We start from the raw sequence: 16,035 nt of genomic DNA, 5'->3' as shown, positions 1-16,035 counted from the left end.
TAGTTGGCAGTAAAAACAGGGAGCTTACAGGGAAAAAGTGTTTCACCACTGGCGGAGATGGTTTCATAGAAAATATAAGCAGGAGTTTGTTAGATTCATGTGAATTAATGTGAATTTGGAATTGTTCCCAACATAGTACTTTACATACCACAATGTTAAAAGTACTATATTAAAAGCTATGTTAAAATATATATATATATATATATATATATATATATATATATATATATACACAATGTCTGTCAGAAGAAAAAGTACATGAGGAAAGTTTGGGGGAAACTGGGTAAATCTCACACCAGCAACATAAACAGATGATTTATAACAGCACTGAAGAATTGCTTATTCTTCTCAGGATGACAAGAAATGGGACAATGACTTTGTCGACACAGAGATAATATCGTCAATGATTTACAGGCGTATGGGTTCATTTCCACCTCAGTAACTGTCAGCGCTGCACTGATATACATGTGATCTGGATGTAAAAGTTCAAACAAACAGTTTCCACAAGACAATGTTCTGCTTTGTTTGAAGTCTGGTTTATGGATATCAATTTTTATGACTTCCATTGTTTTTGTTTGAAACAGTGACTCATAAATTGTACGCCACGCATATATTTCTCTCAAAGCCATATTAAATATTGTATATTTGATTTCTTGTTATATTAAATACAGTTGATTGGATATGTTGCATGCACATATACATTAGCAGGTCTGGCTTTTCCCCTCTTCCTAATTCTAGTGTTATCTGCAGAGGGGAAAGCGAGAAAGACCAAGACAATCAGCTCAAGTGTCCACTTACAGACGAGCGCTGACGAGCCGAGTCTCAAGTGCAACTCTAGAGGAAAATTGAGGACAGAGATCGAGCAAAAAAAAAAAGATACAGGTAGGATATTGAATGTGATCCTTAAACTTATTTTATTCCACTCAGAATAACAAATTTCATGTAGAAAAATTATAAAATGTAATCTTCATTTATGCCTCTTAATTAGTGGGACTGTTGGGAGTTTCATTCTCTATTTAATTTGCAGATTTAGTCATGTTTTTACTCTTTAGTTTTCATTATTATTATTATATATGGAAAGATAATTCAAAGACAAACCTTTTTCAGTCCTCATGTATGTTGCTTTGCCAGATACAAAGACCTGACAATTTAGTTTCAAAATGAACGAATGAGGAAATCAGTGAGGTGATTTTTCTTATTCTTTATATTTGTCAGAAATAGAAATGATCAGAAGATTGCAGATTGAATGTCGTGCACTTGAAAGCTAATAAAAAAGAAAGAGGAGAGAAGAAGATGGAAGTGATAACCTTAGAGCGGACACGAACAGCACCATGACTGAACTGCAGCTCCCAAGAAAATGACATTTATTGGTGATATTTCATGTTATCATCAAGCTGGAGTTAGTCAGATAGAATATAGACACCTATAAATGTCTGTGCCAGTTTTTTAAAAGAACACTTTTTCAGCCAATCTTCTAAAACAAAAGGTTTTTCATCTTGCTCAGATGATAAGAGATTCACTATTTCAGAAAGAACTTGGAGGCAGATATAACTCAATTACCTTGTCTCAATTCCAACAATACTATGAAGTGGGCTATGCACAATTTAGACGTACAATGTTAATTTAGTTACTGATTACTATCCAATCCCTTTCAAACAGAGAGGCATGTGCATTGTATTGTGGGAAAACATGGTGTCCCACAATGCAATGTGGAAAGCCACACCAGGCAGACAACGTGTGGTTGTGATACACTCTCCTCGTTGCAACATATATTCAGTTCACCCCGGTGACGCCTGTCAGTGCTCAGCTCTCTCCTTTGCTTTGCCGTATACCTGCTGCTGCACCAGTCACCTAAAGCTGCGCTCCAACTGCTGCTCTTCATATATTTTTCATAGGTTTCTGGGTTCATACATTTCTGAAACCAGAAATGTTCCCTACCCAAGTTTTAATATGAGGTATGTGAACTACAGATAAATGTAACTCTAACTTGTGGTCGTATCTAAACCAAAGAGACGATGGAGAACGTGGTTGTGTTTAAAGATGTTGAGTTTATATCTTGGCAGGTGATATACAAATGAGTTTTCCTTGCCTTTCCAACCTGTGTAATGAGATTATTCTGAGACCATTATAAATATGATTTTAAATTCTGTCATGTTCTAGGTTTGCCCAGAAACTTGGTAGTGATAAAAAAAATATGCTAAAATAAAGTTGTCATTCTGGAATATAAATATATTCATACATATATAGGCTTACACTTACTACACATGCATAGTATAAGAACATGTAAAACTAAAGTCGTAAAAAACTGAAGTTCAAGTTTTACATATTCTAAAGCACAATTATACAAAAGCAATTCAAATAGCTTAAAACTGCAGCAAGTTAGTAATTCAAATTAACTTTAAATACTAATGTCTGCATGCCCACATGTTTACAATGACAACACTAATGTGCCAATAATATAGTATTATGTTTACCATTGAAGAACTGTTAATAAGCACTTGGCACAGAGTATTTAACAAGTTGTCAACCATTAAATTAAAAGTACAAAATGTGCAGGGTGTGGTGATTATTGTGACAAAGTATAAGCAATGTAAAATGTCTGTACAGAACTGTGCATTTAACATTAGGACTGTAAATTATTAATCTATTAATGTGCAAACATGTTTGGAACTTGTGATTGCAGATGGCTGAAATATTATACAGATTCATTAAGAATCTTTAACTGATCATCACAGCTCTGTTTTCATACTTCTATCATATTGATCAACACCTTCTGGGAGAAAAATCTGATTTCAGATGTGTTGATTTGTAGTTGACATCGCACTGTGAGACACTTTCCCACTATTGACACAACTCTCTGTAACAAACACCACAGCAGTCATCAATAGCCCTTGTGAGTGAATCTAGCACTGACAGAGCTCTTCTGTTCTGAATGCTCTCCCTCTGCACAGACACTGAGGAAGCGGAGCAGCGCCAGAGCACCTGGGCCCTCGGAGGAGAATCAGGGCTTGTGGGGAAGCTGGCAGAGAAACGCGGAGGAGACATGGTGGGTAATTGGAGCGAAGCAATATCCGCCATCTTGGCCCGTTACCTAAATAACAGCTTTGATTGAGGTGAATAGGCCCATAAAGGGTTGTGGTGGCGCTGATAAGCTCCAGTGTAGCTTGGCTGCTGTTGCGAGGCTCTTGGCATCCACGAGGACACTTGGCTTCCTGCAGCTTAGACCTGGATCAGTGGGACAGGCACCTGGGATTCCAGATGTCTCGGGGTGGAATCTACAGTGGCATCTCTCAACTGGCATTAGCGCCCATGGTGACATTCATCCTTCAGTCTGGCATGTCGGAACCGCCAGCGTCGTGCCAGCTTCCTATCTACCCACACATATCTGCGTGAGTGAGCGCTTCTGTCTGAAACCGAAGAAAGAGCAGAGGTTGTGCAGGAAACGGAGGAAACTGGACCATCGTGCTAACTGGAAACTTGGAAGGCTTTACCAGGAACAGATGCTAATGAAAGTGTGGGATTCATGGCGGAGAAGGAAGAAACAGAATTTTCAGCAAAGATGTTGGTGAATTGAAAAATATTTTTCTTAAAGTGCTGCAGCCGGGGCGTAGTGGAGATTAGAGGTGCTTTGAAGAATCGCTCACATCTCTTTACTTTGAATACATAGTAAAGTTAATCTGGACGGAAGCTGCATTAAGGAATGTTTGCTTCAAAACATTAAAGCTGAGAAAATATACTTAAGGGATGCTTAAACACATTGGGGGATAGTTAAAGAATCTTCTGTCTGAGTGGGTCTATTTGCAAAGTAGTAAATCCACAGCAGTGCTATACTGTGAAAAACAAAGCGTCTGTGCATGTACGGATAAACGTGAACTAAGTGTTACCCCTCCCCCTCCATCCACTGAATGACAGGCGTCGGTAATCACTGTTATTCTCCGACCGCAAAAAACACAACATTTCGTGACAGCTCATAAATGGTTGAGTAGTCTTCCGTCTTCCCCGGGGTTGTTCAGTCAACATCTACTTCCATCACTTCTCCTAGCGCATGCAAACTTAAAGCTACATCCCACATTCGTCACTGGGTTCTCTCCCTCAAAGCATTTTTCAGAGTGTTACTGTGCTGACTGCATGGGGGTCTGACTCCCAGACGCAGCTATAACGTCTTCTGGTTCTCTCCGCAGTAATAAATGACTTAACAGCTCTGGCAGGATTATCCACTGGCACTGAACACCACCAGCAGCAGCAGCTGCGGTGCCCTCTCGTAGTCTGGGGAGGTCATTTTGAGGCATCCGTGTACTGATTTACCGCTCAGGGAGGCGCTGAAAGGCCGGTAATCAAGCACAGTGATAAGTGTGAATGAAAGGAAATAAGTCCCAAGAGGAAAAAAGGATGCGTTTAATGGGATGTTCATGCTCTGTTACCTGTCTGACAGGAACCATTTCACTCACTCACCTTGTTTGTCACTCAGAGGCCTCCGTACACAGGCTGCTAATTAACACAGCTCCTGATGCTCCAACGGTGACAAGCAGAGAAACTAGGGGGGAAGAAAGAGGCTTTTTTTTTGTAAATGCATTCTGTATTTATCAAACTAATATTTAGAAAATGACCATGCAACCTAAACTACAGTGTTTCAGATGTTTTACCAGCATCATCATATTCATTCATAATTCAGTTTAATGTCTGTGCCATTCATGGATTGCCAGAAAATGTATACTGCACAGCTCAGAGAGTTAGACATGAGTTAGAAGTGCAATATCTCAATATATTCTCTTAAATATCTTGGACACAGGATCTTACTTTGTCATGTTTTCTTGGATTCACTCGATTGGAGAAGAGATTGGCAGCGAGACCTCCAGCCCACACTAAACACACCAGACACTGATTTATCAGAACAGTAAGAAAAACATAGATTTGCTAAATAGAATATTCCATGTAGTTTCTCTGTGCACATTTACTTAACGAAAAAGATCTTTTTAAAGCGAAACCATTTCAAAACTTAAATACACCATTACATAAATTAAAACCATAAGAATTAAGTGAAATAATTGAAATGTCCACACACTGAAATTAAATGGCAATTTTATTTATACAGCACATTTCATTCAAAGAAACTGCTTCACATTAAGGGAATACTATAAATAGATATAAATACAGATGTAAAGGTGTATACTGTAATAAAAAATACAAGATTATACAATAAACTATACAACAAATGAATCACACATGCATAAACACATTTTAATATTAATTAAATTAGATATCCTCACGTGAAGTAAGATCTCCGTAAATAAAAGGTGTAAATAAAATATAAATCTCAGTGCAATTCCACTTGATTGTTCCTCCTTACTGTCTTTATAACCCATTTTACATAAAAACATAAAACTTGTAAGCTTAATTGAGCCACCGTAGCAGCTACAACTATGTATCTTAGCTTAATTTATAGGAGCGACTGAACAGCTGATCAACAAGCTAACATGCTAACAGCTGTCTCACCAGGATAACCCTCGACCTTCAGAAGAACTCACAGACTCTCATCCTCCTCGGGCTCGTCGGTAGGTCAGTGGTCGGTGATTCTTCCCTCTGGAGACACTGGGGTCACTTCGACTCTTAACTTTGATCATGATTCAGTTTGTCTCAGACCAAACTTCAGTTCTCTGCTCGTCTTCATCACGACCTGCACCTGCGACAGACTGCAGATGATGCATTTAAGGGACTTTAGGAAGCTGCGTAACTGCCATGAACTTCAGGTGATGCATTTAAGGAACGCCAGTAACTGGGTGAGGAACCGATTTGGCTCTTCCCCGAAAATCGCAGGGGCGTTCCCCACTGGAGGTCGCTCTGCTGATTATCTGCCCAAATAATCCTGAAGTGTGTGTGTGTGTGTGTGTGTGTGTGTGTGTGGGGGGGGGGGTTATGAAATAATGTTATTCTACTGACTGAGTCACAGCCTCTTGATCTTGGATAATTGGCACTGAAAGAAACCCGCAATAGCCAATGAGAGCGAGCTGACAGAGACTAATGAAGAAGAAGAAGATATCACAAGTTTCTTCGAGATTCCAAGTCTCTGGAACCACCACTGTGAAATGTGTGGTCTTACATTGTGTGTGTGTGTGTGTGTGTGTGTGTGTTCTGATGATTATAATATTAAAAATCTAAAAAAAGAGCTGAAAATCCATGTGCACCAGGCCTTAACTACTGAAAATATCCTGGGTTACAGCATTATTAGAATGATTAGATGATGATTCTTTTTATTTTTTACTGTAAAAATTGATTTTGCTCTGTTGAAAAAATATATTAGGCATGATCTTTAAATCGCAAGCAGTGATTAGTATGTTAGCTATACTAATATATATATATATATATATATATATATATATAGGTATATGAAATGTTATGGGTACACCCAGATTTGTCATCTGTTCGTGAGGGGGCCAATGTTTGTAATTTACTACATTTCACAACCTTTCATTCAGTGGATGCTGAGACCTCAATACACTAATGTGATTCTCATCGCGGAGAAAAAGTTGTACGATCCTGCAGATTGTTTCATCTCGTCCTGTGAGATCACATCTCATGACACTTTGACGTCTTTGTACACAGAACAAACAAGCACTTACGCAGTCCACGTCTTTGAGGCCTCACTCTTGTGACCTTTAGCTGTGACCTTTAACAGTCCCTAAAGGCCACTTTTGGAAAGTAATTTATTGTCCTCAGTCCTGCTGTCAAATCAGAATGTCACATGTGTCTGACCGAGCTGCGGAGCTCATGTTGAATTCACAGAGAGATGAAAGTGCTGACGAGATCCACTCTGCTGATAGTAGATGGAAATATGCTGTATGAATATTATATATGCCTCTGGTAATGATTCATCAATCAACATTTAGAAGGATCATTATAGAGCAAAGAGCTGTTTTATATGTCATACATGTAGTTTGAAAATGCATTTTAAGTAGTTTCCCAACCAGACTATATACCCGCTGTCTCTAGCCGCTGCACAAAACTGTGTGTGCATGCTGCTGTGTTGCTTTCCAAAATAAAGTCAAGGTAAAGAGAGATTGATTTTGCGGAGTCGGACATAGCTCGGGCTGTGCATCGAGCTGGATCAGCAGCCCCCTCCTGCCACCCCCGGCCTCAACTGACCAAACAGCGGGGGTGATTAATAACTCCCCCCTCTGTTGCCCTGTGCACACATATGGGACGTCAGGTTGAAGGTTGATGGAGAACAGCGCGGCGTGCAGTGCTACCCCCCGTCATACAGATTAGAGATTGGACATCAGACGGCACCTTTACCCTGCTGCCTCATGCGATTTGTATCCTTCAGTTATCCTTCCACTGCCGCTGATGCTATTTGTCACTGCAGGGCCCCACTGAAGACTCCTTTAGAAATGGGCGGAGACTGGAGAGGGTATTTTACTCTGCTTCTGAGTGATTTATGAAGTGCTGCTGTGTGTGTGTGTGTTTTACAGTGCTGAGCTAGAGAAATATCAAAGTCTCCAAAGTTGTCAGAATAAACCACACTGGACAGAAGTGTCTCATACTTATAACAAAGTGTGTTACCTCACTGTCTGCTTTCATCCACTCAACCTGAAGCCATCTTTGGGACTTTGAGAGGAGCCAGAGAGAAAATAAAAGTCTACAACCTCAAATACATGAAAATCTATGCAACTCAAACTCTGACAAGTCGTTTGTGTACGAAGCAGTTTTTAATTTATGCACAGAAACACAAGCAAACATGTAAAAAGAGTTAGTTACAACTGAACCATTGAATAACCTAATATGTGGTTATACACTCTGAACGGAAATATCTCAACTTGATGAATGGATTTCATCTTCTAGTATATGGGTAGCACTCCGGTGGGGGTTCAGGAAAATAATGTTTGCTATGTTTCACCTGTACAGTTAATGTTGTTAACATCCTGCTCTCACAAATACATATTGAACTCAGAAGCCAAAAGAATTGCGAACACTATCAAAATTCAAAAACATTTCTTCCTTTTTTTTTTTTACAAAAAATATAAAAAGTACGGTGACAGAGACTGAACATGGTGCAGGTTGACATGAAAACCCGCGATTACTTGCCAGAATTCACATAAACCTTTTTTCTTTCCAAAAGAAAAAATCTTTAAACACTTGAGACATTGAATAAGAAAAACTAAAGACATAGGATTTGAACTTAACCTCCTGTACAAAAAACATGTCTTTAAAAGCAAAGATAAGAACAACATAAAAGCTTTTACACAGATTTCGCTAACTGCTAGACCCTGAAAGAAAATAAAAGAAAACAAAGACAAAGACAAACTTGACCAAAAAATTAAAATATCTACATCCTGATTCAGGGACCGGGGTGGATATTGATCCGTCTGCAGCAGTAAATGGTCGACGCCACCAGACATCACCGCAGCCTTTGTTTTTCCATGACTTCCGATACCGGCCCTGAACCTAAGACCAGCAAAGAGTCCCCCAACAACCCTGGAATGCGCTCAATCATGCAAAATAAAACAGAACAGCAGAGAAAAACACGTCAGGATGAAATCATGCAAAGCCAGTTTTGTGGTTATTTCCCTCATTACAAATACAGGTCAGTTGTCGAGGCGTCACAGGAAAGTTAAAAGGGAATCACGTTTCCCACAGTCACTTTTGAGTTTTTATTTTTCCCTTCTTGTCCATGTTGGGAAATCCAGCTGTCCGTTTCCCAGCGAGAGGCAAGATGAGATTTGCCCCCCCTCGACGAAAAAAAAAGAAGTTTCCAATTGTACCCCAAGGCACCTGAGAGAAGGTGGGTTTCCCTCTGTTGGCAACGTGTGTCTGTGTTTTCATTACATACCAGCTGCCATAGAGTCTCAGAGTGGGTCTATCCCACGCATGGTGTCACGAATCTCAATACAAAGCACAGAGAAAAGAATACAGTCAAAATGGATGATCAGGTTGGTGTTCCCCAGTGCGGAGTGTGAACTGCCGAATCGAAAGTTAATAGTCGTCGTAGGTGTTGAGGTCGGCGAAGTATGCATTGGTATAGGTCTTCCCGGCAAGCTGTGGGTTGAAGTACTTATTTCTTTCCTCCAGGATCAGATTGTTTTTGTTGAGGGCCTGTGGATAGAAAAAAGTAGAAGAGGAGGGAGAGAAGATAAGTCAGCGTCGGTTTGTTTGTGACATGTGGATGAAGTGATTATTCAGCCCAGATGCCAAGGTAAAAGCAAATCCATCTACCCCCCACCCCCCAAAAAGGGGAAAAACAGGTGCAACACAAATCAATGGGAGGCCACTCAGTGAATGAAACATACATTTCACAGAGCAAGGTCAAAGCATTTGTAAACAGGCTGGAAACAAATGATAAGCCACCACAGGGGCGAAATTATTTTGATGCAAGTCTGTATGTCCACCTCTGTCATCTCTGATACGTGGCATCAGCAGTTTTTATGGCCCCCGGATTGTTGGACCTCTGGGACAAATCTGAGCCGCAAAAATCGATCAGAGCAGAGTCGCTTTTCTGTTAAACAATAAGGAAGAGCCACGGGGGCGTCTTCTCTGTCCCCGTGTGCCATGGTAAACATGGAATGAGCTTCTGATGTGCTGCTCAATACAACATCAGCAATTTGGCAAATGGATGTGTTCATATCCAGTCTGCTGTATACAGTGTGTGTGTGTGTGTGTGTGTGTGTGTGTGTGCTGGATGTCCCTCGGGGCAGCGTAATTGAACACTTGATGATGCTGCATTTGCGGTTGATGGATGTTTCCGACTGACACTGATAGGGAGCGAGTGTGCTCGACAAAAAAAACAACAACTCATATTCGCTCCTTTCCCGTTATGTGATTTGCACACAAAGGGAATGTAATCAATGCTCCCACGGCCCCGGAGACGGTTGTGTGTCTCCGCAGGTGGCCCCCATGGCTGCTTTTAAACAGCTGTGCTACAATATTTGTTTCCATCATCTACTTTGTCTCCCTGTCTTAAAAACCTCTTTAACTGGCTGAAGAATGATTCAATTTGAGTTTTTCGGAGGTGTAAACAAAATTTGCTTGAACTGCGAAGTAGCATAAGTGATTGAGGGGTAACAGAGGAACTTAAACAAAGAGAATTATAATGAATTTACTCTCTCAACCCATTAAAGGAAAAATATATGTAATTTTCTTTCTTAATTCAAAAGCACGGTCTTTCAGTTTGAGAACAGGGCTCTCACGTGAGCATTATGATATGGGGGGGGGGGGGGGGGGGGGGGGATTTAATTCGTCGTTCTATTGGTTGGTGGAATTTGTTGCACAAAAAACCGGAGCGTGGAAGAGAAAATTCGAGAGCAGATTTGATGTGATCGCAAGAAGAGCCTTTTGTTATATCAATAAGTCCTGCTCTCAAACTGGAAGACACACTCTTGAATAAAGGTAGGACAAAAAAGACACAGGACAATACAGGACGAAACAAGAAAGACAAAACTATAAAAGCATGCAAATGGAGAAACTTGTGAAAGAGAAAAATAAAAGAGGGATACACTGCCTTCTCACAAGCCAGGGCAGGGAAGTGAAGGGATGAAGGGATCTGAGCAGAGAAAGAGAAAGTAGAGTACTGAACGCCAACCTGCCACACACAGGAAGTGCCACAGGAAGTGGAATGGCAGGACACGGTGAGGGAAGAGGAAGTAGTGGCGTTTGGGATCAAAGAGTTGTTGTGTAGGGTGGGAGGTCAAGAGGCGGGATGTTGAAGAGAGGTTCAGAGGTTAGTAGAAAATCTCCAGGCCGCGCATGGACACCCCCATGTTAGCAGAGAGAGGCTGGTGCATGGCGGGGTCGTCCAAGGGCAAGAGTACCGACACGTCTGGCTGCAAGGGGGGAGAGGAACGGGCAAAAGGTCATCCTCAAAGAAACCCTCAACCATTTTCTGTCTCACAGGTAGTCTGGAAACTTAAAGACGTGCACGTAAAACTGCAGCTACATGGTGACATATTGGAAAACTCCAGGGAATACTCCAGTTAAAGCTAAATAATAATAACAATGAATAATGTGACATCAGGATTTCAGCCACAAAGTGTAACATATGGTGTCAGGCGTTCATCACTCCTTCCATAAACACTCAACACAGTCATAACGTGCCTCTGCAAACTCAATTCACTGCCACGTCTGAAGCGCTCGTGCTCAGTGAATGACGCTCGGAGGCAAAATGCAGCATCCATTTGTCATGCAGCTTCTTTTTGTGTTTCCACTTGCACTGTCTACATTCATATCTGCTGCTATTTACAACTGAACTAACTGAATTATGCTTTATGCTTCCGACTCTAATTGCGTGAAGGATGAACGCTCCCCACACCTTTAATCTGCAATTAAATTACATTTAGAGACGATCTGTTCTCACTCTGTAGTTTTACATAACACGTCTATATCTATGAAGAAGTTTATAATGAGCAGGTGTCTAAAGTTAAATATTTTCACAGAAACCTGGAAGTGATGCGGAAGGTGGAAGATTCAGAAACATTTAAAAATGTTTGTCACTGCAGTTGTGTGCCTCCGCCAACCAGTGTTGTTTCAGCCCCTCCATGTGGTCCCGAAATCTGAGTCCTGAAATCCAATCAGTTAATCTTTGAGTCCAGGCCACAACTAGTTAAATGTCTGAATAAATTCCCTGAACTTAAGACATCATGTTCAAGAGGCTAAAAACATGATTTGTGACCTTTGACCACCTAATCAGAACTGATTAGGTGAAGTTTATTTAATATAAAGTGGTCACAAGGCACAGTGACCTTGACCTTTGAGCACCAATTTCTTATCAGGTCACCCCTGAGTCCAAGTTATATTTGGTTATTATCAAATGTGATGAAATAATGTCATATTATGTTCACAAGAGAATGAAGTCACCTTGACCAAAATCAAATCAGTTCCTGTAAGACATACAAAAAGTAAAATCCTGGGCTATTTCTAGGCCAACATTTGAATTTATGCAAATTTGGGGAACTGACAAACTGAACTTCTTTTTACAAAAGGTCTGATCACCTTACGTTGTATCTCTCAGCAGGATGTGCAACATCATCACCATGTGCATCAACTAATCAGAGGCTTGTTCATGTAACTCAACTCAAATGACATCAGAACTTCTTATTCGCAGAATTACATCTTGGCTAAAATAAAGGTTTCTCAGGGGGCAGTGAGTGAAACTCTAATACTTTACAGAATGTGGATCAGTTCTATCCGAAGCACGATGAGGCATTTCACAGTGGATGAAAGTTCTCTTTACTGGTGAATCCAGGTTAGAGATTTATGGTGCTAACAGAAGGGTGTGTGTGAGGTGACGAGCAGATTGATGGTGAGAATATTCAAGTCTGGGTGTGTTACATTCTTCAGAGACATGCTAAACCCTCTGGTTCGCACAAAAATAGCCCCAAAGACACTTCACAACTTTATAAGAACTGCATGAAGACAAGAAAAGACGAATGAGTCCTGACTGTCATAGGTTCTCCTCCACAGTCACCTGACCTTAATTAACTGTGACGTCACAGAGGCTCGTTGTCAAATCCTGCAGGCTTAACGTCAGGTTCTGCACAAATGTCTACGCCAGCTGGAGTGCATGCTGTCATTACAAACCAACGGGAGACATATCAAATGAGAAGATTTTCAAATATTCATGTGCATTTTTCTTAGATTTGACTTTTCACTTTTCAAGTTGTCCAATATCTTTATAACAGACATGTTAAAACTAACCAGCCTAAAAAAAACTTTTTTTCTCTGCAATAAAGCTGAGTGTGAGTTTTGCTCTGAAACTTGGAAGACGACCAGCTGACTATGTGCTAAAATTCTCCCCAGAGCAAAAGTGTAAGGAGCAGACTTAACAGTGTGTTTATTCCCTCAGTGTGTCTAGTTTCTCTCTGGACAAAATCACATTTTATTTTTACATATTTCATATTTTAACTCTTTAACATGTTTAAATGTTTGCATAGAAATGTATCCTTTTTACTTTTTTTATGTTTTTTAATCCCTTTCCCTTTTAACTCTGCTTTTTAAAATCTCTTTTACTTCGCTCCTTTTAACAATTGTTTTGAACTGAGCTTTTTGACTTTGAATTGATTTCTTTTACCTTCATCTCTGTGTGTTGTTTTAAAGTCTCTGTACAGCACCTGGGATCTACCTCTGTGCATGAAACATTTAAAACAAAACTGCTTTGCCTAAAGTATGTAAGAGTACAAGAACTACCTTAGAAACAGAGCAGTACTTCCAAGGCAAAGAATTATCCTTATAACACATTGTGCAAACCACATCACCTTCATACTGTGACATCCCCTGTGTAGTACTACACAAGTTTGAGGGGATCATTACAGGTACACTGTGCCTCCAGCAAAAATGTTGCTCGGGATACAAAAAAATAAAAATGTTATTCAACCAAAAATATCAAACGACAACACTTCATTAGCGGATTTACATAATTTCATGAAGTTGAATGAAAATCTTTCAAATACTTCTTTAGTTCTGGACGTATGAACTGATATTCTGATCACTGTATTCCTCTGTTTTATGTGCCAGTGGGATAAAAATTGACATGGAGGTTAAAGTGGTTGGAGCAGTGTTTAATACAGAGCACTGGGAATCCTTATAAAAAGCCCAGCTGGAGCAGTGGACAAGTGCTAATCAGCTGCTCAGTCTGGTACTAAAGCTGCGATGTATCAGTAGATAAGAGGCTGTTTGCACTGTGAGTGTAGCTGGATCGCTATCGCTGGCTCTGGTGCATCCAACTGTTTGCACTCTGGGATTCAACAATAGCACAAAAACCCCATCTACACAGGGAAATATGCAGATGTGGAGCCATTTTGCTGATTGCCTGCCCACATGCCGAGGAGTAATAGCATTAGCCTGTTATGAGTAAGCAGTGTATGACCACTGACACACAACAAAGTCACACACTGGGACACACAGCAGAAGGAGCACACGGAGAGAGAGGATGTATGCACATCTGTTACACGGCTGGAGAGTGTCAGTGCATGACAGGAGGTGGCATGACAGTGAGAGTCATGCAGTAAGAAGTGTATTTAATCACAACTGACACCGGAGGAAGAGGCACAACGCTGCTCACTGACTCGTGTGTGTGTGAGAGACATCAATTGATTAAGGTCACAGAGTGAAGACATGTTAGAAACTGCTGCTTTGCATCTGCGCATCTCGACTGCGACCTTGCCCACAGACCTTGATGGCTTCCACGGAGTCGTATTTGTCCAGCTTGTTGATGTGGTTGGTGATGCTGGTGTTGAGCGGCGCGGCCGAGATGGGGTGGATGACGGTGGCGTCGTGTGACTGCTGCTGGTAGCGCTGGCAGTACGAGTAGACGAGCAGCGTGACCAGGCAGCCGAGGACGGAGCTGCTGAGCCCCACGGCGATCATGTGGAAGAGGTTGAAATCTGCGAGAGGAGAGAAAGAGGGATGAGAGAGAGAGAGAGAGGTTGGAGGGTAACTCTCTTGTCAATTCACACAAGTGGATGTGGTAATTGAAACTGCAATTCATATGGTAATGAGGGGGTGTTCTGCACTGAAAAACACCCTGTGGACTGATGAGGAAAATAAAGAATATATCTGTCTCTTCTTATTTCTGTCTCCTTTCTTCCTCTGTCTCCTCTGTTTTCTCTGTGCTCTCAAGTTTTCCAAAACCAATGTAAAACAAAACTTCTGCGCACAGTTTGCATCTGGTATTAATATGCAAGTTTTTATTTAGATAGTGTTGGCTGCAATTACTGTAAGAATGTGTTTTCAGCTCTCAAATATGCAGCAATGATCCAGTTCATTCAATTTCATTATCTTTCCAAAAACAGCAAATTTGCATTAAAGCTCCAATCATTTTATTCACGAGGATGCAAAAATAAAACAATTACATAGTATTGAAACAGAGGATGTTATTTGTTGAACAGAATCCACACAACGCAATTAGCGATAATTATATCAATAACACAATATGCTTTCATTGTTATTGTATTTTTCTTCAATAATAGCACTTGATATTCTGCATTCATTAAACATATGTGCTTTTTAATGACTATAAGAAAAAGACTAAATTGAAAGTTGAGGCGGTATATAGTTTGTTCAGTCGCTAACAATGAATTACTGTTCTGTATCAGGAGCATTGTTCTCTCCTGAATAAGCTTCAAACATGAGCACAGGAGAGAGTGTTAATTTGGTTGTTATTTCTCTGAGCAGTGCAGCAGAAGTATTAGCAGACCGTAGAGTTATTTGCAGACTGCATGTAGCTGGCTGCATAACGATAGTACCAACACTCCACAGCCTGGATGAGAGGCAAGCACAGGACAGAAAAGGTCCCCAAAGCCTTGCTTCTCTCTTATTGCTTTGAGTGCAGCACACCAGTCAAAGTGATTTACTGTAGATGAGTCTATCTGCATTTTTATCAACTCATGGCATTCTTACTGTATATCAGCGTATAGCTGCAGCCGGGCAATGAGAGGAGGCTGTTGAAAGTGATTTTATTGATTCATTCAAACTCAAACTGGAACTGTTTTTACTGCATTACAGTCATTCACCTTGGTAGGTTTTCCAGGTTTCAGATATTTCTGCATAGGTGGGGCGAATAAAAAGTTGGACATAAATCATGTGCAGCACTGCTCACGGTTTATAAGGTGGAAAAATAAGCTGAGCTGCAATGAATTTCAGATGGCATTGTTTTTGAAACAGGAGCGGATATTTATTGCTCTAAAAAGATACAACTTTTACACAATGGATTTTAGATTTCCTCCACATGAGTCAGTCATAGTCACCGTAACCCTGAATAACCCTAACAAACCGTCAACCCTAACGCCAGCCCTAAACTCCTAACCCTGGCTAATTGTAACCCTGACTAACCCTTATACCATACCCAAATCAGAACCTCAGAAATGAAGGTTTCGCCTCATTAGGACAGGGCTTTGGTCCCCATGAGGCGTACTGGTCCTGACAAGGTCAATATTTATGCTTTACACGTAGAGTACTCACACAAGCAAATGCACACGCACACACACATTACCTCCGCAGCGCCTCTCCTCCTGACTGGAGTGTGCAATGGAGACTTCTGACAAAGGAAACAGG

General features: G+C 40.7%; 1 protein-coding gene and 1 long non-coding RNA gene across 4 annotated transcripts in view; both read right to left on the bottom strand.

Moving 5' to 3' along the window:
• Window positions 1-1,232: 1,232 nt before the first annotated feature.
• Window positions 1,233-5,634, bottom strand: LOC109629593 (uncharacterized). Its single transcript, XR_002202710.2, has 4 exons — window positions 5,494-5,634; window positions 4,798-4,862; window positions 4,453-4,534; window positions 1,233-3,407 (listed from the first exon to the last, which is right to left on the bottom strand). It is a non-coding gene; the product is annotated as an uncharacterized lncRNA (long non-coding RNA).
• A 2,050-nt stretch (window positions 5,635-7,684) lies between these two features.
• sema5a (sema domain, seven thrombospondin repeats (type 1 and type 1-like), transmembrane domain (TM) and short cytoplasmic domain, (semaphorin) 5A) overlaps window positions 7,685-16,035 on the bottom strand; it is a 122,448-nt gene continuing 114,097 nt past the window's right edge. For 2 of the 3 annotated variants that reach the window (XM_020087793.2, XM_020087794.2), the window contains exons 20-22: window positions 15,974-16,018; window positions 14,155-14,366; window positions 7,685-9,087 (exon numbers count right to left, since the gene is read on the bottom strand). In XM_020087793.2, the coding sequence (XP_019943352.1) occupies window positions 8,968-9,087; window positions 14,155-14,366; window positions 15,974-16,018 (377 nt within the window). In that variant the 3' untranslated portion in view covers window positions 7,685-8,967. Of the gene's footprint in view, window positions 9,088-10,576; window positions 10,812-14,154; window positions 14,367-15,973; window positions 16,019-16,035 lie in introns of those variants that run through there. The other variant, XM_069512859.1, reaches the window with a different exon arrangement.

The sequence above is a fragment of the Paralichthys olivaceus genome, chromosome 17, assembly GCF_024713975.1.
Source record: "Paralichthys olivaceus isolate ysfri-2021 chromosome 17, ASM2471397v2, whole genome shotgun sequence".
Taxonomy (NCBI): Eukaryota; Metazoa; Chordata; class Actinopteri; order Pleuronectiformes; family Paralichthyidae; genus Paralichthys; species Paralichthys olivaceus.
The sequence above is the reverse complement of the archived record's forward strand: the minus strand, read 5'-3'. Positions and strand labels throughout refer to the sequence as shown.